The sequence below is a fragment of the Muscardinus avellanarius genome (genome assembly GCF_963383645.1).
Source record: "Muscardinus avellanarius genome assembly, chromosome: 10".
Taxonomy (NCBI): Eukaryota; Metazoa; Chordata; class Mammalia; order Rodentia; family Gliridae; genus Muscardinus; species Muscardinus avellanarius.
In genome coordinates, this window is record NC_137796.1 from 39,191,801 (window position 1) to 39,213,922 (window position 22,122).

Below are 22,122 nucleotides of genomic sequence, written 5' to 3' on the forward strand. Positions count from 1 at the left end.
ATGCGCCACCACGACTGGTTTCATTTGATATTTCCATGCTAAGAAACCGTTCAGGGCTCCCTCTTTCCCTCCCCCTTCTTTCAGTGCCTCCTCCCTCTACTCTGTGGGTCCTGGCCATCCACACCAGCTAGGTATGCCTTCCTCCTGCCTGTGAACTCTGCCACTTCCTTGAATTCCCAGACCTTCACCACTGGCAAGCACTCCACCTCTTCAGGCCACCAGACCTTCCACCGTTTAAGGAGGCTCCTGGTATCTTTTTGTCTTTAGACCTTCTGTTATGCTCCAACCACATAATCTTTTGAAGATCATCTCTAGTCTGCCTCAAGGGGCTGCCCTGAGGATCCCACCTGACTCCCAGCATATCTCCTGAACTGGAACTTCTCCAAATATTTTATACCAATGAAGCCCGTCTTCCCATGTCAACTCTAAGCTCCTTGAGGATAGGGACTGTTACCTGTTTTTTCTTTTCTTTTCTTTTGTGGTACTGAAGATTGAACCCAGGGGCATTCTACCTTCAAGCTACTCCCCGCTCTATTTTTTTAATCTTTATTTTGAAACAGGCTCTCACTAAGTTACAGAGAACCTCACTAAGTTGCTGAGGCTGGCTGTGAACTACGATCCTCTGGTCTCAGCCTCCCAAGTGCTGGGATAACACATGTATGCGCCACCACACCCAACACTATTTTTTCTTTTCTTTTGGTCCTAGGGATCGAACCCAGAGGCATTCTACCTCCAACTTATACCCCTAGCCTGGTTTTATTTCTTATTTAGAAACAAGGTCTCACTAGGTTGCTGAAAGCCTAACTTGCCAAGGCTGGCTTTGAATCTGCAATCCTCCTATCCCAGCCTCCTAAGTATTGGAATTACAAGCATGCACCACCACACCCAGCTCATTATCTACTCTTTCTATACATCTCTCCTAGAGCATCTAGCCTATGGCTGAGCCCCATCCCATTACACTTTTGCTTAGGACTCACTGTCCTTAAGGATGGCCAACCTATCTTTATAGGCTATATACTGGCACCATTACCTCTCTGTCAAATTCCCAGCCTCAGCCGGGCGTGGTGGCGCACACTTGTAATCCCAGCGCTTGGGAGACTAAGACAGGAGGATCGCCCAGATTCGAAGCCAGCCTCAAGCTACTTAGTGAGGCTCTCAGCAATTTAGTGAGATCCTGTTTCCAAATAAAATATAAAATAGGTCTGGGAATATAGCCCAGAGGTAGAAAAGCCCCTGGGTTCCACCCCCAGTACCACACACACAAAAAAATTCCTCAGCCTCAGTGAATACTGCCATGCCTATACTTGTTTAGTAGGTCATGCTCAGTCCTCAACCTCAGGCCCTTTGTACATGCTGTTCCCTTTCTCTGGTGTGCACCTGTGGTTCTCTTATTTATCTTCCACATGAGCCTGAATGCCACTTTCTCTTTTTAAGCTCTCCCTTTACATTATAATCCATTAACATAATCCTACAACTTTCTGCCCTTTCTCCAACAAGTAATGAAAACTGGAAATTACCCATTCATACGAATTATTTGTAATGTTGGTTTCTCCCAAATCTGATTGTGAGTTGCATGGTCACAGACTACCTGCTTTGTTCACCAGTGCCTCTCAGTATTGGGTAGCGGTGTGTGTCCAGAAGGAGCTACACAAGGCACAAGGGCACACCCCTTCTACTTCTCCCAGTTTTTACCTCAATCCAATTAATATTAATTGGATTAATCTTCCTTAAGATTAATCAAGACATAACCTAAGAACTGAATTACCTGCGTGTGAATACATATATATTTATATATATGTGAGAATATATGTATATATATGCATATACACATACATATATATTTTTTGCAATATCGGGGACTGAATACAGGGACATTCTACCTCTGAACTACACCCCCAGCCCTATTTTTTATTCTTTATTTCTAAAACGAGGTCTCACTAAGTTGCGGAGAGCCTCGCTAAGTAGCTGAGGCTGGCTGCGAACCTACAATCCTCCTGTCTCAGCCTCTCAAGTACCGATATTACAAGTGTGTGTCACCATGCCTGAATTTTTTTTTTAAGACAAAGTTTTAATGTGTTGCCCAGGCCTGGTTTTGAACTCCTAGGCTCAAAAGATCCTCCTGCTTCAGCCTCTCAAATACTGGGACTGCAGGCTTGTGCCACTATACCTGGATCTAGTTAGAAATAATTTTTTCTTTTAGCAGTTCTGAGGATTGAACCAGGGATGCTTTATCAGTGAGCTATATCCACAGCCCTTTTCACTGTTTTAAAATTAGAAACAGAGCCAGGTGTGGTGGCGCACATTTGTAATCTCAGCATTTGGGAGGCTGAGACAAGGAGGATCACGGTTTGCAGACAGCCTCAGCTACTTAGCGAGGCCCTTTGCAACTCAGTGAGACCCTGTTTCAAAATAAAGAATAAAAAATAGGGCTGGTGTGTAGCTCGGAGGTAGAAGGCCCCTGGGTTCCATCCCTAGTACAAAAAAAAAAAAAAAAAAAAAAAAATTTGAGACAATCCTGCTAAGTAGCCCAGGCTGGGATCAAATTTATCATTCTCTTACCTCAGCCCCTCAAGTCCCTGGGATTACAGGCACATGTCACCATGCCTTGCTAGAAATAATTTTAAAGGGCATACTAAGAACATGTCCTGGGTGAGCTTCAAGACCTTGTGTGTATATTTAATAGTCTCCACGGAGGTCAGGGCAGCCCTGGGGCGCAGTGACATGCTTGGCTTCCTTATACTCAATATGCAGGAAACTGCTCAGGCTGCCCGAGGGTTAGCTGACAGAGAGTGACACCTTCATATCCCTGTCATGGAAAGGACTGTGCTGCCTGTCCCCGTGACCCTACAGAGCCAGGTTTTCTCTTTAGCACACATCAATCTTCCTTGAGAGCCCAGGAGGTAGGGACAAGGCACTCCCTAGTTCAAGGAGGAGGAGGGAGGCTCAGAGCACACCTCCTTTCCTGGGGTCACAAGCTCCTAGGACAGAACCCAGTACAGGTCACAAAGGCCTAAAAGGTCAGCTGGTCTTGCTGTAACACACCAAAATGGGGCTCCCAGGGACACTGACTCCTAACCCCACTCCCTAGCTCTAGCTGACATGAGTTGCAAAAACCTGTCTGAGGCTTAGAACTATGGAATAAAAGCCTACACTCCCACCCCCAACATTCATTCATATCAGACACACATATGGCAAACTCCTCCTTGCCTGGCCTCTACAGTGAGGCTTCCAAAATCTCAGGCCCAGAGCCATGAGGTCTTTCAGAAGTACCTTGGTCCTCTGGCCTTGACAGAGGATACAGGAGGAAGAAGAGCTGTGGGCTGCTTTCTGCCAGCCTGCGGCCTAGGTCCCAGCACACAAGGCACTGGCCGTACCCCATCCAGGATAGCAGGAAGCAAGCAGAGCTGGCCCCTTCCTGAGAAGGGCACAAAGATAGTGCACAGACTTCCCGAGGGATGGCTGGTGGGTGACCACAGCTGGCACGCTAAGCACAAGGCCTTCAATAAAACGCCAGAGCAAAAAAAGGCAGGGGGATGAGGCGAGGAGACAGAGATCCTGGGTTGAGCGAGCCACAAAAACCCACCACTCTTCGCTCCACTTTTCAAAGCATTAGGGCACAAATCCTTAGAAATCTTGAAGTACAACTAGTTCCCTCAGGGCAAGGGGGACTGGATTTCCTGTGTAGGCGCTGGGAGGAGAAATCAGGCAAAAATAAATAGAGGAAAGGAAATGAGATGAGAACAAAGAGCCAGAGGCCCAGGGGCTAGAAATCCATCTCTGCGGGGGAGGTAGAGAGAGTATCACTTTCACATGACAGGGGGCACATTCCAGGGTCTCCTCTGTGGAGCCCGCTGTGCTGGTGCTCTGAAGGAGGCAGCTGGGCTCTCAACAAAGGGGAGTAGAGGCCAGGGTGACAGGAACACAATGAAACTGGGAGGCGATGCACCACCGGACTGAAGCCACAGGAAGGGCTGGGGATCTCAGGGCGCTTCCCTCCCCAGCAACTGGCAGCCACTTTCTATACAACACTGGGAAGTCTCTGGCTGGGGGCCATCGAGAAGCACGAATGCTGAGCAGAACTGGGGACTACACTTCTACTTAGCCTCCCATTGCTGAGGCTGATCCCTGGGTTAAACCTTCTGCTCTGATGGAAGAAAGGCCTAACTGTGAAAACTGGCTCCTAGCTGTAAAACACCAATCCATCAAAATGCAGGCACTTGCACCTGAAATGCCCCAATCCACCAGAAGATGACACTTACCATCAACTCAGTAAGGAGACACTAGCGGAGCAGAGAAGAACACTTTTCTTGCATGCATTCTGCATATCAGCCACCCAGACACATCCACACTCACTCACAAGTACCACCCTTCATTCTGGGCCGGGCTCAGGCCCACACTGGGAAAACACGCTCATTTCACACTCTTGGGGACCTGGCAAGTTGAGGCCTCACCCAAACTGTTCCCGCCACACGCCTGCAGGATCCGCCGGGCTCGTTTCTTAGCATCTTCTGGAAAGCTGGGGCTGTCCAGCAGGTTTGGGTAGGTACAAAGTGCCATCACCTAGGGGAACAAAGGCAGAGGCTGAACTCCCAGAACCCCAACCCTGCGCCCTAGGAGAGGCACAGAGGAGAGTGGGCAGGGTGGAAAGACGACAGCTCCAAGGGACAGTGCTGCAGCCATTCTCTCAATGCGGGCTGGGCCTATGGAGGCTTGGGGAGGGGGGTGACATTGGACTCTGCAGAAGGAAGATGCTTAAAGCCAGGATGCAGCTTGACCTGGGCTTGGGGCCCAGGAATAAGCTGCCAAAGAGGAGCTGAGAAACAGAGTGAGGCTGCCATGGAGCCCTGGGCTTTAGGCCAGGTGTGGTGGCGCACGCTCATAATCCCACAGTACTTGGGGGGCTGAGACAGGAGGAGCACAGGTTTGTGGCCAGCTTCAGCTCTTAGTGAGACCTCCCACAACTTACCGAGAGCCTGCTTCAAAATAAAGAATAAAAAATAGGAGTTGGGCATGGTGGTGCACACTTGTAATCTCAGCATTTGGGAGGCTGAAACAGGAAGATCACCATTTGCAGACAGCCTCAGCTACTTAGTGAGGCCCTTTGCAACTTAGTGAGACACTATTTCAAAATAAAGAATAAAAAATAAGGCTGAGGTGTAGCTTGAGGTAGAATGCCCCTGGATTATTATTATTTTTTTTTTTTTTTTTGTAGTGTTGGGGATGGAAGCCTTCTACCTCCAGGCTATACTCCCAGACCTATTTTATATTTTAATTGGAAACAGGGTCTCACTAAGTTGCTGAGAGCCTCACTAAGAAGCTGAGGCTGATTTCGAACCTGTGTGATCCTCCTGTCTCCGCCTCCCAAGCACGGGGATTACAAGCGTGCGCCACCACGCCTGACTGCCCCTGGATTTTATCTCCAGTACTACAAAAAATAAAAAAGAGGGCTAGGGTGTAGCTAAGAAGTAGAATGCCTCTGGGTTCAGTCCCTAGTACCAAATAAATAAATAAAGCCTTTGCCCCTAATGTGCCCATGGCAGCATTGTGCCTACACATCCGAAGTTACAAGAACTGGTGTCTTCTGAGCAGGGGCCAGGACTGGATGGGCAGGTTAGGCCCAGCTGACAAGAGCAGGGCTGTGAGACCCCTCCACACTTACAGCCTGGGTTCCCCTACACCCTGGCTTCCTCTCCCAACTCCTCTGAATATTCCTTTCCTTGACATCTGAAAGTCAGGACACCTTTCTTATCTCTGTAACAGAAAACCACCCTAACCTCACAAATCAAGAGGATTAAGCAAGGGCATGTGTGTGTAAGTGTCACAAACCCCAGCTCCCCAGGCAAGCCCAAGCTGGCAGCTTAGGAGCTGAGCCGGTGCACTGAGGACGGGGTACGCCAAGAGCCATGAGCTCATGGCTCTGACACCAGCAAGTGACCTCCCGGCTTCTCGGAGCCTGGCTTTTCCTCCTCTGTGCAACAGGGGCATTTGTGAAGGCCAGCATGAAGGCTGGAGGTGGCCAGCACCCTGCAGGAGAGGCTGGGCCTGCCATGCTCAGTAGCAGGCCTCGATCTGGGGATGCATCTGCTGTCCAGGAAGGTTAAATCCTGCTTTGGAACTGTTTATGACTTAAGCACTGGGGTGTGAGGAACCTCTGCTGAGGGCTACTTGTTGGCCCTGTCCCTCCAAGCCTGTGCCTCTGCCCTCTTCCTGCCTCCACTTCCTTGGCAGAGACACTGTTTGGTCTCCTCCCTTTCCCTGTCTGATATGATCTATTTGCCCGTCCAGAGCCCAGCTTGAGGATGCTGATACCCATGGGCCACTGGCACACTCTGAGGGTCTGAAGCGGTGACCAGTGACAGTCCTTGTACCAGTCTCTGCTCAGGTTCTCTCCACTGAACTGTCAGCTCCCTCAGGGGCTGCAGGCTGGAGCCTCCCAGGCCCCAACAGCCCTCTGCCTCAAAGAGCGGAGTGGGGTTGCTCCTCCTCCATTGTACCCTGTAATCAGAGATATAGGTAGGGAAGAGGGAACTGGGGTGTCCAACGCTCAACTTCCTTGCCTGCCCCAGCCTGTGAAACTTAACCACACATGACGACCATATTTTGGTCCCAAACAGGCCCAGTCCTTCCCCTAAAGAAAGCTTTCCCCAGTGGGGTCTCCTAGGTCTGCTCAGGCTACCCTGTGGCCTTCTCCCACCCTGCTTTCCCCTCTCCAGTCCACAATCCACAATCTCGGCCCACGCAGCATGCTTGTGATTGTTGCTCAAACTATAACACTGAGACCCGCCTCTTCCAGGAGCTTCCTGTGAGCTGGGTGACGTCAGAGGCAGCCAGTAGAGATCAGCAGGCAGTAGTGGCTGCCCTGCCTATACATCCCTATATACTCATGTCTCACCCAGGCCTCCAGCAATCCTCCCAGGTAGAACTCTGACACCAGCTGGGTGACTTTCCAGCATCTTGGAGCTTGGGTTTTCTTCCTCTCTGCAGTGGGCAGTGACCTGGCCTGCCTTCCTCCCAGGAACACTGTGAAGCACTCGAGGCAGCCAGCACCCTGCAGGAGAGGCTGGCCCTGCCATGGCCAGCGGCAGAGATGGATTTAGGAATGTGTCTGCCATTCCCAAATCTGCCACCCAGGAGTGATTTCCACTTTACGGTGGAAAAGTGCTAATAATTTCTTTCTTTTTCTTTTTTTTTTTGTGGTATGGGGAGGGGGGTGGAACCCAGGGGCATTCTACCTCTGAGCTACATTCCCAGCCTTATTTTTTATTCCTTATTTTATTTATTTATTTTTATTTATTTTTTTGGTGGTACTGGGGGTGGAACCCAGGGGCTTTTCTGCCTCCGGGCTACACTCCTAGACCTATTTTAGACTTTATTTGGAAACAGTGTCTCACTAAGTTGCTGAAAGCCTCACTAAGTTGCTAAGGCTGGCTTCGAACCTGTGGGATCCTCCTGTCTCGCCTCCCAAGCACGGGGATTACAAGCGTGTGCCACCACACCTGGCTTTTATTCTTTATTTTAAAACAGGGTCTCAAAAAGTTACAAAGGGCCTCACTAAGTAGTCGAGGCTGGCTGCAAACCTGTGATCCTCCTGTCTCAGCCTCTCATGTACTGGGATTACAAGCATGTGCTGCCACGCCTGGCTTTTTAAATTTTGATACAGGGTCTCTCTAAGTTCCTCAGGGCAGTCCCAAATCTACAATCCTCCTACCTCAGCCTCTCAAGTACTGGGATTACAAGTGTGTAACACCATGCCCAGCAGTTTTAAGAATTTTTGACAACCTTGGAAGGGGAAGAGTAAAAGGGGCACCTCCATGAGGGATTTTGGTGTCTTGCTATGTTCCCAAAAGTCTGGAGAGACAAGGAAACAGAGGCTGGCCCTACAAGCCCATGCTGGCCCCTCTTAGCCTCCAGGTCCCTGCTCTCCCAGCAGCCTCTCTTCCCGAGGGCTGGCTCACCTGTCGGAGGAAGGTGATTGGCTGTTGGCCCATAGCATGGGCATCCCCGATGTTGGCTCGAATGACCTCAGTGAATGGTTTTTTGATACCCTGAACAGAGAAAGCAAAAGGTGGTTACTTAGACCCTGGATTCCTCATGTCGAGCAGTGTTCCCAAGGAATATTAATAAGCAGCCTGTTTTCAGCCTTCCCAAGTGTTAGGCCTGGTGCCAAGCTCTTACATGCATAGTTCCATTTAATCTTTACGACCACTCCTTGAGGAAAAACTAGTATTAATCTCATTTTACAGATGACTTGAACTTGTAATCCTCCTGCCTCAGCCTCCCAAGTTGTTGGAATTATACATATGTGCCACCACACCTGGCTCTCAAGATCATAATCTTTTTTTGTATTTGTACTGAGAATTGAACACAGTGGCATTCTACTTCAGAGCTAGACCCCCAGCCCTTTTTATTTTGAAACAAGGTCTTGCTTGCTAGGTACTGTGAGTCTCATTATTGCTGAGGCTGGTCTTGAACCACGTATTGGGAATATAAGCATGTGCCACAAAGAAGAAGAAGAAGAAGAAGAAGAAGAAGAAGAAGAAGAAGAAGAAGAAGAAGAAGAAGGAGAAGGAGAAGGAGAAGGAGAAGGAGAAGGAGAAGGAGAAGGAGAAGGAGAAGGAGAAGGAGAAGGAGAAGGAGAAGGAGAAGGAGAAGGAGAAGAAGAAGAAGAAGAAGAAGAAGAAGAAGAAGAAGAAGAAGGAGGAGGAGGAAAGAAGGAAGATGATTGATGATTATTGCAGGTCCAGGGGCATTTGACCTCCAAGCTACACCTCCTACCCTATATTTTTTTATTCTTTATTTTGAAACAGGGTCTCACTGAGTTGCAGAGGGCCTCACTAAGTAGCTGAGGCTGGCCGTGAACTGTGATCCTCTGGTCTCAGCCTCCTGAATGCCGGGATTACAAGTGTGCACCACCACTTCCAGCTCTCAAGATCATTCTTCACCACTATGCTTCACTGCCTCCAACTTTTTGGAAAGGCTGAAAGAGCTTTGCTGGGCATCTGGAGCACCCAGAGACAGGTCTATGGCCTGTCATCTCATGGGATGTCTAAATGGTGGCCCTGGGCCAATGTGGTGGGGGGGAAGCAGAGGTCAGCAGCAAAATAAGCCAAATGTCAGAGATAAAGGACCTTAGACCACCCTGTACCCTGTGCCCAAGCGCAGCTCCACTTCACCCACTTTGGTAAATAGGCAGGGCACTGAAGACACCCTCATCTCCAGATGTACCCATCGACAAGGAATTCTCAGTCTACTCTCTTGCAGCCCTGGTTTTGCAGAATGTACAATGTGGGCTGATTTTCACATTTTTTTAAAAAAACAGCAGGGATGAAAGACTAAAAAGCAAAATTGAGGTTGGCCACTGCCTGGGCAATGTGTTTAGCACAGAAAAGTATCATAGAGAGAGAGAGAGAGGAAGCAAAACCCTTGGACGTCACTGAGGCAGCTGAAACATACCTCGGCTGCTGCAAAAAGCAAATACGCAGTTTGACATAGAGAACTGTGGAGACATGGAAATGTGGGAATTCCACGCAGCTCCCTGACAAACTAAGAGTTAGCTACTGAAGAACTGAACTCAACAACAGATTCAAGGATCTCCCAAAGTGGCTGAAAGGATAATCTGAGATAAATAAACACAGGGAAAGCATTTGGCCAAGAACAAAAATTACCATCTTATAAAGCTGGCCCAGGAGCAAGGCATGAAGGCCATGCTGGAGGAAGAGGTGGGGTGAGGAGGTGGCAGGGCAAAGAGTGGCCCAGGTGGGAGCCTGGCACCTCCCATGTCCAGTTGCCCTTTCTCAAGAAGCACCCCGAATACTATTTTTTTTTTTTTTTTTTTGTGGTGGTGCTGGGGCTACACTTCCAGCCCTATTTTATTTTTGATTTAGAAACAGGTTCTCACTATGTTGCTGAGAGCCTCAGTAAGTTGCTGAGGCTGGCTTGGAACCTGTGATTGTTCTGTCTCAGCCTCCCAAGTACTAAGATTATAGGTGTGTGCTACCATGCCCAGTCCAAATAGAAATTTTAATCCTTTTTTTTTTCCCCTTTTTTTTCAGTACTGGGGATTGAACCTAGCTACACTCTCAGTCATTTTTCTTTTCTTTGCAGTACTGGGGATGGAACTCAGGGGCATTCTACCTCTGAGCTACACCCGCAGCCCTAGTTTTTATTTATTTATTTATTTATTTATTTATTTATTTATTTATTTTGGTGGTACTGGGGTTCCTGGAAGCCCTTCTATCTCCGGGCTACACTCCCAGACCTATTTTATTTTTTGGAAACAGGGTCTCCTAAGCCAGCGCAGCTGGCTTCGAACCTGCGCGATCCTCCTGCCTCCGCCTCTCAAGCGCAGGGATTACAAGCTTGCGCCACCACGCCCGGCTTATTCTTTGTTTTGAAACAGGGTCTCACTGTGTTGTAAAGGGCCTCACTAAGCAACTGAGGCTGTCCTCAAACTGCAATCTTCCTGTCTCAGCCTCTGAAATGCAGTTATTTCTATTTTGAAAGAAGGTGTCACTAAGTTGCTGAGGTCTTGCTAAACTGCTGAGGCTGGCTTTGAACCAGCCACCCTCCTGTCTCAGCCTCCCAAGTACTGGGATTACAGGCATGCACCATCATCCCTGACTATTTTTTTGCTTTCAACAATCTTGGTAGGTTGCTGAGAGTCTCACTACGTTGCTGAGGTTGTCCTCAAAACCATGATACTCCTGTTTTAGCCTCCTTAATATTGAGATCATAGCCACCACACCCAGCCAAATACAAATTTTAAAGATATAATTCTATGGGTTTTAAAATTTTTTTTATTTTGCTGCTTGTTGTTGTTGCTTTGTGTGGTGGGAGTATTGGGGATTAAACCCAGGATTCTAATTTTTTTGTGTGTGGACTGGGGATCAAACATAGGGGCATTCTATCTCTGAGCTATACCCCAGCCCTATTTTTTTAATTCTTTATTTTGGAACAGGGTCTGAGTTGCAAAGGGCCTAAGTAGTAGCTGAGGCTGTCTGCGAACCTCGATCCTCCTGTCTCAGCCTCCCAAATGCTGGGCTTATAAACGTGAACCACCACGCCTGGCTTGAACCCAGGATTCTACCTCCAAGCTATACTTCCAGCTTGTGTGTGTGTGTGTGTGTGTGTGTGTTTCTGGGGATTGAACCAAGGGGCATTCTATCTCTAGTCTGCACTCCCAGGCCTATTTTATTTTTTATCTTGAATAAGGTCTCAGTAAGTTACTGAGGATCTCACAAAGATGCTGAAGATGGCCTTGAACCTGCAATCCTCCTATCCTGCATTCCTGTAGTGCTTCCTCGTTTAGGTAACAATCTAAAGTTAGAAAAACTCATCTGGCGGCGGTTTTTGTCTTAAGTCTCCTGGTTTTTACTGATTTTAAGAAAGCAGTTTTCTGAAGCCAGAAGTTCTGTGAAATGGAGAAAATAAGCCAGGCATGGTAGTGCACACTTGTAATCCCAACATTTAGGAGGCTGAGATAGGAGGATTGCACAGGTTCAAAGCCAGCCTCAGCTACTTAGTGAGGCTCTCAGCAACTGTTTCCAAATAAGCCTCCCAGTACCACACACACAGACACACACACACACACACACACACACACACACACACACACACAGGAAAAAAAGAGAGAGAGAGAGAGAGAGAGAGAGAGAGAGAAAAGAGAAAAAAAGAAGAAGAAAGAAATGGAGAAAAAGCAGCTTCAAAACTATAGACTGTAGCCAGGTATGGTGGCACGCGCTGGTAATCCCAGTAGTTGGGAGGCTGAGACAGGAGGATTGCAGGTTCAAGGACGGTCTCAGCAGTTTAACAAGGCTCTCAGCAACTTAGCTAGAACAATTTCCAAATAAAAAATAAAATAGAGCTGGGGGGTGAATATTGGAGATAGAATACCCCTGACTTAAATTCCCAGTACCACACAAAAAATAAAATAATATAAATAAAAGATATGCATCTGAGGAGGGGGAGAGGGACCTGCTGTGCCCCTTCCACGGAGTTCAGGGCTGTATAGAAGACAGATTCCCGGGACATTAAAAAACAGCTAACACGACCAGAAAGCCAAGGCAGGTAGCAGCCCGCTCACCGCACTAGGGTGAGGCGGGGTTGGGAGCAGGAGTCCTAGGAAACGTAGGCTTCAGGCCTGTGGCCTCAGGGCTCAGCCTAAAAGCAGAAGCAAAGATGGCTGGCAGAGTGGGCAGCTCCTAAGTCTGTGTGTTAAAGGGGAGGCCCAACCTAGCCCCTCACAAGTGGACCTCTGCCACTCTGACTGAATCACTGCAGGCCCAGGCCTAGAGCTAGCTGAACACAGGTGATTTCTGTTGTGCAGGCACAGCCCATTCTTTATGAAGGAGTAAATCTGTCACAGCTGTGAAAGCCAGGCACCAGCACAGCTGTGGGCACTGGGCCCTGGGCCAGCCCAATTCAGGAAGAGAATATCGTCCGGAACAGCCCTGGACATTGGTTTCCTGTGTCCGCCCCAGCACCACTCAGCCCATTCAGGGCCTGCTGTCACAAAGCCTGGGCACACTGAGCATCTCCTTTGTTGAGCCTTGGTGCCCACAGACCCTGGACACTACTATGATGGATGAGCTGGGGGTGTGAGGAGAAGACAGGAAATTTGCTTCCTTGAATTAGCAAGGGGACCAGCCTATCCAGCCAAGAGCAACCTATAGAGGTTGCTTTACATATTCTACATCCGACAAGCCAGGGCTGCAAGGAAACAGGCCTGAAGAATTCCCTGTGGATGAGTGCAGAGGTGAGGGTGTCCTGTGTACACAGGGTGTACGGGGCTGGGAAGTACTAAGGAGCACCAGGCTGCCTCCTTCCCATAGTGACTCATCAAGGCCTGATCCAGCCCAGAGAAACTAAGAAGAGCATGTCCTCTTGGTTTTCTCTCAAAGATTCCGAAGCCCATCTGTCTTATCTACCTGTTCACACCTGCCCCAAGCTGCCTCCCTATGTGACACTGAAACAGGGAGGGCTCTCTTCTGCTACTTTGGCTCAGGTAGGGGTGAGAAGAATAGGTTCCACAGGCTCTGGGGCACTGTCTTTCCCAGCCCACAAGACCATCATCATAGAAGATCAAGGGGTTGATGGACAATTTTGCCAGACACAAGGCACAAGAAAGGAAATAATCAGCAAAATGAAAAGACAACCCACAGAAAGAAAATATTTGCAAATCATATATCTGATAAGAGGCTAATATTCAAAATATATAAGAGACAAATCAATAGCCATAATTCCCAAATACACTGATTAAAAAAAAATGGACACATGATCTGAATAGACATTTTTCCAAAGGCATAAAAATGGCTAGCAGGTATATGAAAAAGATGCACAGTATCATTAATTAAATTCAAATCAAAACCACAATGAGCCAGGCATGGTGACGCACGCTTGTAATCCCAGTACTTGGGAGGCGGAGACAGAAGGATCACAGGTTCAAAGCCAGCCTCAGCTACATAGTGAGGCTCTCAGCAACTTAGTGAGACCTTGTTCCAAATAAAATATAAAATAGGTCTGGAAGTGTAAATCTGGCTGGGCTCAGAGGTAGAATGCCCCCCTAAATTCAATCCCCCTTACCCCCCCCCACACACAAAGTAACTAAGTAAGATGCTGGTTGTGCAAATTAATTTGACTGTGGTAACTTTATGATATATACATGTATCAAATCACCATGTTGTATACCTTGAATATATACTATTTGTATTGTCAACTGTACCTCAGTAAAGCTGGAGTGGACAGGAACAAGGCAGTTGGGCTTTTGTAATTTCATGAGACAGGTGGGCAGGAAGGCCAGGTAGGATGTTTACTGCCCAGAGATATTTCCCTTTTGTTTAACAAATACTCCCAACACTGGTGTACTAGTATTGGGAAGAGGTTTTAAAATGTATTAAGGTATCAGTATTGGAAAAGATTTCCAATTTTAAAAATATATCTTTTATACTAAGAAAGCCAGGGCTAGCAGAAAAGAGGGATTTGTAATTTATATTTCTAAAGAAAAGAAAAGAAAGCTGGAGCCAGAGATGGGAGGAAATCCCAGATACTGGAGAAACAATTTCACACATCTTGGGGGATGAAACAAAAGGTGTTCGGATTTGCCCTGGAAGGGGGGCTGACCTTCCAGGGCAAATCCGCCTGGAGACAGCAGAGCCAGGGCTAGAGATAGGGCTAGCATATCTACAGATCAAAGGACCTGCCATGGACTTGGGTGGGATAAAAACACTTAGTAAACTGGAGTTCGGTGGTATTTTCATTTGAATTGCCCCCCTGTGCCCCTCTGCAGCACAGGGCTGTAATTATCTCTGTATTTCTATCTTTTTAATAAACTTTTTAAAATCTTCAGCAACTGTCCAAGCTATGCATATTTATTCTTAGCTTAGGACAAGAATCCACAGTTTTTCTGTTTTTCTGTTTGTGTGGTTGTGGTGGGGGAATTACTTCTCCCCTCACACACCAAACACATTTCATCCGCAACAACTGGGATGTGGGTGGGGCACAAACACAAATACTTATGAATCACTCATGCACCCATGAAGTGAAGAATAAGATGTGGAACAGGGAAGGGGCTGAGTAGGGAGTGGCAGAGGCCATGTCGGGCTCCAGAAGCCCTGTGTGTGAAAGGCTGCACCTGGAGAGCCGGGCGTGGTGGCGCACACTTGTAAGGTTCTCAGCGCTCAGGAGGCTGAGACAGGAGGGTTGTACAGGTTCGAAGCCAGCCTCAGCTACCTAGTGAGGCTCTCAGCAACTTAGTGAGACCCTGTTTCCAAATAAATTATAAAAAACAAGAAGGAAAAAAGAAAGGCCGGGCCTGAGGCAGGCAGAAGTTCCACAGAGAGCTTCCAGAAAGGCTCCAGAGACAAACCTCAACCAGAATCCACAGACCCTGCAGACAGGTGCATTCCACAGGGGAGGGAACCAAGCTCAGCACACAGTCTAGCCCTGACATGAAGAGACAGGACAAGATGGAAGAAACTGGAGCCCCAACTATATGCTTGTGATTGAGAGAAGGTGAGTGCTCTAAGGCTGAATTTCCTATTAAAGTGAGAAAGATGCCTACAGGCCCTGAACTCTAGAGGTCTGTAGGACAACTGTAGAAGCCAGATTTAAAGGCAGAAGCAGCTGGGGGGTGTGGTTGTGCTCACTTGGAATCCCAGCAGTCAGGAGGCTGAGACCGGAGGATCACGGTCCACGGACAGCCTCAGCTACTCAGTGAGGCCCTCTGCAACTCAGTGAGACCCTGTTTCAAAATAAAGAAAAAAAAAAATAGGGCTGGGGCGTAGCTCGGAGGTAGAATGCCCCTGGGTTCCATCCCCAGTACCACAAAAAAAGAAAAAATAATAATAATAAAGGCAAAAACAAAGATGAAAGCTAGTCTCCAAAGGGGATCATTCATAACAGCAAGGCTGAGGCCCATGTAGGAAAAAGCAAGCCCCACCAAGTCTGTTCCCAGATCCAGAGAGAGGATGTTGGATAGCAGTGACCCTTAATATTTCTTTTATGTGTGTGTGTGTGGTATTGGGGATTGAACTCCCCATGGGAATTTTACCTCTGAGCTATATCCCCAGCCCTTTTACTTACTTTTGATTTTGAAACAGGGTCTAAGTTGCAGAGGGCTTCACTGAGTAGCTGAGGCTGGCCTCGAACCTTCAATCCTCCTGTCTCAGCCCCAAAAAGCACCTGTGCCACCACACCCAGTTACTTGTCAACACTTATCTCCAAGAAACTCTCATTAGTTTCAGAACAAAGAATTTTATTTTTTATTTTTGAGTGGAGTCCTTCTATGTTGCTCAGGCTGGTCTCAAATTCCTGGGTTCAAGCAACCCTCCCACCTCATACCTCCCAGTAACTCAGACTATAGGTTCATGCCATCCTGCACTGAGAACAAATACTCTCAACAGTTCTAACTGGCTTCTAACTATTCAAAGCATTATCACTAAAATTGCAAACTAGTTTTTGTTGTTGTTGTTTTTATTTAGCTTTTTAATGTTTTTTGTTTTGTTTTTTGGTGGTGAGGATTGAACCCAGGGGCATTCTACCTGAGCTATGCTTCTAGCCCTTTTTACTTATTTGTTTGTTTGGCACTGGGGATGGAACCCAGGAGCGATCTACCTCCAAGCTATACCCCCAACCCTATTTTTTATTCTTTGTTTCTTTTTTTTTTTCTTTTTTTTTTTTTGTGTGTGTGTGTGTGTGGCACTGGGGATGGAACCCAGGGGCTTTTCTACCTCCGGGCTATACTCTCAGACCTATTTTATACCTTATTTGGAAAAAGGGTCTCACTAAGTTGCTGAGAGCCTCACTAAGTAGTTGAGGCTGGCTTTGAACCTGTATGATCCTCCTGCTCAGCCTCCCAAGTGCTGAGATTACAAATGTGCCCCACCACACCCAGCTTTTTTTAATTCTTTGTTTTTAAACAAGGTTTCACTAAGTTGTAGAAGGCCTCACTAAGTAGTTGAGGTGAGCAGAAAATGAGGATTCTCCTGTTTCCCAAGCCTCCCAAGTGTTGAAGTTACAAATGTGTACCACCAAGCCCGGTTCTTATTTATTTTGAAACACGGTCTCACTAGATTGCTGAAATTGGCCTCAAACCTGTGATCCTCCTATCTCAGCCTCCCAAGTATAGGAGTTACAGGTACGTACCAACATGACCTGCACAAACTAGTTTTTAGGAGAAATAATTTGGCTTCACTGTGCAGAAGGCTGAGGCTGGTATGCTCCAAGTGACTTTCCTGAGCCCACAGCACCTTAAAGCAGAGCTCAGGATACAGGTACATGGCTATTTAGTGGACAGTGGAGGGTTCATCCTATTGGAAGTCTACCCTATAATTTTCCATATTTGTTCAGTTATTGTTCTTTATTATATAACTTTCATCATTATAAAATGGCATGTAAAGTCTATGAAAAATGGTGAGATTTTACCACATGTGCTTGGCAATCTAGGGTAGCCAATCTTAGTTCTTAGCTAACTATAGCTCTATGCTAGAGCACCCTGTTTTTATCTCTGCTAAGATGCAACACAAGCTGATGTTAATAGTAGTAATCAGTCTTCTCCTCTATTCTGAATGTTTTGCCATGTTTGTACTTTTTTGTTGTTGTTTTTTGAGATATCTATGCTGCCCAGGCTGGCCTCAAACTGCTGAGTTTAACAATCCTACCTCATCCTCCCTAGTAACTGGGACTACAGGACACTGTGTCTATATTGTGTGAAAATACACACATACACACACACACACACACACACACACACACACACACACATATATATATATATATATACGTATATATATGCATATACATATATACATATATGGAATTGAGCCTATAAATGCTCTTGTCACTGAATACACATTCAAGCAGGGTCTCCATAAGTGACCATGCACTGGCCCTGAACTTGCAATCCTCCTGTCTCAGCCTCTCAAGTACTGGGGTTACAGTGTGTCACCACACCCAGCAGAATGTACTTTTACAATCTGAAAACATAAAGCCATTTCTCTGTCTCCACTTGTACCAGTCCCCAACCCCCACCCTTATAATAAAGCAAAGGAAAAAAGTAGGTTGAGGAACTGTCAGATCTTTTCAAAACTATTAATTGCAGCTTATTTTTAAGTGCTGCTCCCGTTGAACACAAGGATCTGAAAACCTAAGCCAGGTCCCCCTCCCCCCAGTTGCTGTCAGGAAGAAACAGGGCCTCCATGAGAACAAACAGCCTGGCTGGAGGAGAATGGCCCCTTTCACAACCTTCAGCCACCTCCCTGCTTCTTGAAGGCTCCCCCCACTGGGGAGGGGAAAGGATGAAGACCTAGTGCTGCCAGCCAGTATCCAGCCCTGGCAGATCACCTGGTAAACAATTCTGTAAGACAGCACCAACGCCCTGGTGCCAGTGGGGGTCATCTCAGGGCCCGTAAGACACTTTCAGGGTACAACATTCAGTGCTGGGGAACCCTGAACCAACATGGCTACTTCTCTCCTTCTGTAAACCTGGGAAACTGAGGTCCAGAAAGGATATGGGATTTACCCCAATTAGCCTACTCCTTAATATGCGAGTCCATCCCATCTCTTACCAAATCAAATCCCTAGTCCAACTTTGATCACTACAGTTAAAAATATAAGTAGAAAAATCAAAGGTGAAGCCTGGCATGGTGACTCATACTTGTAATCCCTACTTGGGAGGCTGAGACAGGAGGATTGATCATAGCCAGCTCCAGCTACTTAGAGGCCCTCCACAACTTAGTGAGGTCCTATTTCAAAGAATTTAAAAAAATAGTGCGGGGGCGTGTAGCTTGGAGGTAAGAATGCCTCTGAGTTCACTCTCTAGTACTGAAAAAAAAAAAAAGAAAGAAAAATCAAAGCTCTGTAAAGTCAAGGCAAGCCAAAATAAATAAATAAATAAATAGAAATGAGCTGGGCATGATGGCCCATGTCAGTAATCCCATTACTTCAGAGGTAGAATGTCCCGATTCAATCCCCAGTACTACCAAAAAAAAAAAAAAAAAAAAGTCTGAAAACAATGGCTCACTCAGAAGGGGCATCGTTTAAACTGGTAAGTGAAGAGTAGCTGTCTCAAAGAATGACAGGTTTAAGTGAGGCTCTGCAGGCTTGGCTGAGACTATACCTCCGACAACAACTCCGTGCAACTGAGATTCGCTGAAGTGAGAAGAGAATGAGCAGGAACAAGCTTGAATAAGAGTACCAGCAAAGGCAAGTAGAAAGAACTTCTCAACTAGCTCAGAGGAAGGACACCAGGAGTGGAACATCTAAGAAGTCAGAGGATGTCTCTGGGACAGTGACCAAGAAATCTGCCCACTTACCATCACTGAGCTACACCCTTGTCAGAAATCCTTCCTGGGCCGGGCGCGGTGGCGCACGCTTGTAATCCCCGCGCTTGGGAGGCGGAGACAGGAGGATCGCAGAGGTTCGAAGCCAGCCGTGCTGGCGTAAGAGACCCTGTTTCAAAAATATAAAATAGGTCTGGGAGTGTAGCCCGGAGGAAGGAGGGCTTCCAGGAACCCCAGTACCACACAAAAAAAAAAAAGAAATCCTTCCTGGATTTCCACATCCCACCAATGCACCACAAAATTCTGAGCCCGGCACAGACTCCAGTCCACCTTTTCCATCCTATTCACTTCCCATACCTCTCTGCCTTGCTGTACTAAGAGCACCAACCCCTCACCCAAATGCCCAGAACTTTTGCTCACACCACTCCTTCCACTTGGAATGCTCTCATATTTTCTCTGCCTGCTGAAAAACAACACCAATACTTAATGACTTGGGGCAGGGAGAGTGAGGGGACAATAGGGCAGTCAGTTATCTGAAAGTAAAGACAGTGACCCCTCTGTCTTCATCCTCCTCATGCTTCACAGAAGCCAGCAAGGAAATTACTGTTTAACAAAAGGTAGTGATAATTCCTGGAACTCCTCCCAGCTCTGGAACTAGAGAAATCAGCCGTAACATGATATACCTGGAACACTTTAATCCCAAACTTTGTTTTAGCAGAGAGGCTGTGTTGCCTCAAGGCGAGCCAGCTACAGCCTGCCAGAGCAGCAAAAATACACGATTTCTACCTCTGCTGGGCATGGTAGCTCACACCTGTCATCCTGGCTACTCAGGAGGCTGAAGCAGGAAGATTGCAAGTTTCAGGCTAGCCTGGGCAACTCTGCAAGACCCTGTCTCAAAATAAAAAATAAGCTGGGCATGGCAGTGCATGCCTATGATCTCAGCACTTGGAAGGATGAGACAGGAGGATTGCAGGTTAGAGGCCAGTTTCAGCAATTTAGGGAGACCCTGTTTTAAAATAAAAAAAGAAAATAGGGTTAGGGATGTAGCTCAGAGGTAGAACACATCTCTGGGTTCAATCCTCAGTACATAAAATAAAATAAAATAAATAGGGCTGGGGGTGTAGCTTGGAGGTACAATGCCCCTGAGTCCAATCCCCAGTACCAAATAAATAATTAAAAGGGACTGGAGATGTAGTTTAGTGGTAGAATGCCCCTGGGTTCAATCCTGGATGCTGCAACAAACACGCACACACAATTTCTGTTCCTGGCCCATCTCTGGGCCAGAGATGCACAGAAATGGAGCCAGCCTCCTCCAAGCCAAACTTTTTAAGCTTAGCTCTGCAAGGAGTCAGCAGCAAACACTGGACTCTGGCTTGTCCAGCTCATGGTTTTTGAGTCAGCAGAACTGGGTGTCTTGATGAGGTCTCAGCAGGCCTTGAGCTCATCAAACTTCCAAAATCCCTATGGGAAAAGGGGCCAAGTGTCATTGCCCTCCCCCACTTCCTCTCATGTGTTCAAAAACATGAAGTGACCATCTTGGCCTGCAGACATTGGGATCTGGTACATGTGGGTTGCAAAACCCAGGCACCCTCCCCTCCAGGGTCAGAGCTATCTTGAGCAAGCTTAAGGAATACGTCTTTTTTTCTTTTTTAGATAATTCCTCTAGACTCTGCGTACCCGAGTCACTCAGGTTACAACGCAGTGTTCCACAGTGGCGTTTTATACCTACCCCAGCCACCCTGGCTGTGGGGAGGTAGGAATTACTCCTGCTTGTGTGGTCACTTCACAGGCAGCTGTGATTTCAAGCCAAGATCCCAGCTAGCCACCAAGACCAAGAAAGTCCCAAAGGCCCAACCCTGGACTCCCTACAGTTGGGGACTGACTTCAGGCGTGTCAGAGGCTGGTCTGTGAAGGTTCTGGAGGGGCCTACAAGAAGGCATTCTGCCCCACCCCTCTTCACACCCCAAGTCTTGTCAGGGAATCATGCCTGGCAAAGACCCCAACAGGCCTTGGAGAAAAACGCTTTGGGAACAAACTCTCCTCCCAGCCTCCCTCCCTCCTACCACATGTCTCCCTTCCAGCAGCCATCCTGCAACCCTATTCCACCCCTCTTCCTTTGTATTTTCTTCAAAGCACTCGCTCTCTATCTGGGCCTCTTTTTCTCTGGTGTTCCTCCCCCAATGCGTCTTGGTTCCGCGGAGGTAGGGCAGACACCTCGGGAACGTGCGGCGCCCGGCCCAGGGCCGCTCCATCGCTGAACACAACTCAACAAGTGAGGGATATGTGAAGGCCGTCCTGGCGCCAGGTGCCCGTGCTGGTGGCTGACGCAGGGCGGCTGGCCTTCCCTCCTCCCACCGGCCCGGCCGGCCCCGCGCTCACCCGCTGCAGCTCCAGCTCGATCTCGCCGGCCTTGAGCACGATGGGTCCCCGCACGGCGTACTCCACCGCCCGCACCTGCGGGTTCATGGACTCCAGGGTGAGGATGCGCTCGCGCCCGCCGCGCTCGGGCCGCACCCTGAGCGCCGAGGCCCCGGCCGCGCGGCTCAGGCTCCGGCCCCAGGCCCGCGGCACCCGCGCCGCCGCCCGCTGCATCGCGCCGGCCAGCTGCTCGCCGCGCGGACTACAAGTCCCGCCGGCCGGCCGCGCTCCGCCCGGCTCTGCTCAGGGCGGCCTCCGCCTCCGGCACCTGCGGGGCGGCGCGGCTTCCGCCCCGAGTGCCCGCCCCGAGTGCCCGCCCCGCGCCGGCAGGGCCCGGTGCCCGGCGCGCCGCCCTCGCCACGCCAGTCTTTGTCCGCCCCGAGCGCCAAGGGTGGGTGTGGGAATCAAGGGTCTGAGTTCCAGGCGTTAAGACGCGCTGTCCTCTCCATCGGAAGCCCTCCCCAAGCCCTCCCCAGTCTCCATTAGTCGTGTTTTATTCCGTCCCCAGGATCTAAAATTATCCTGTCCTTTTCTTCATTGGCTATGGTCTCGCTCCCCCAACTAACCGCGGCAGTGTTTTTCTTGTCCATTGTATTCTTAACACCTCCAGTAGTTCTCGGCACATAGTAATCACTCAGTAAATATTTGTTGAAGAATGAATGGTCAACAGTGTGGCTGTTATTTTTGCCAAAGGTATCTCCAGGCGAAAAGACTCCTAGGCTCGCCCACAAGTTCCAGGTCAAGACCAGATGGCCTACGGTGACGGTGACGCAGAGTAAAAGCTGGAGACACTGGGTTGGAGACACCAAAATCTAGGAGAGATTGGGGGAGTCACTTCCCTTCCCTCTCCTCAGATTCTCCATCTGCAAATTAATTTGAAGCAAATGGCCTCTTGGGTCCCTTCCTGTCTTGGAGATTCTGCCAGTCT

At 48.2% G+C, this 22,122-nt stretch overlaps 1 protein-coding gene across 1 annotated transcript in view; it reads right to left on the reverse strand.

Annotated features, from left to right (window-relative positions):
- The window catches only part of GPT2 (glutamic--pyruvic transaminase 2), a gene marked incomplete at its 3' end in the record, with an annotated part of 45,761 nt that extends 24,453 nt beyond the window's left edge, over window positions 1-21,308 (reverse strand). The window contains exons 1-3 of the mRNA XM_080702730.1: window positions 21,156-21,308; window positions 7,956-8,045; window positions 4,452-4,560 (exon numbers count right to left, since the gene is read on the reverse strand). Of these exons, the coding sequence (XP_080558856.1) occupies window positions 4,452-4,560; window positions 7,956-8,045; window positions 21,156-21,242 (286 nt within the window). The 5' untranslated portion in view covers window positions 21,243-21,308. The remainder of the gene's footprint in view (window positions 1-4,451; window positions 4,561-7,955; window positions 8,046-21,155) is intronic.
- Window positions 21,309-22,122: the final 814 nt, after the last annotated feature.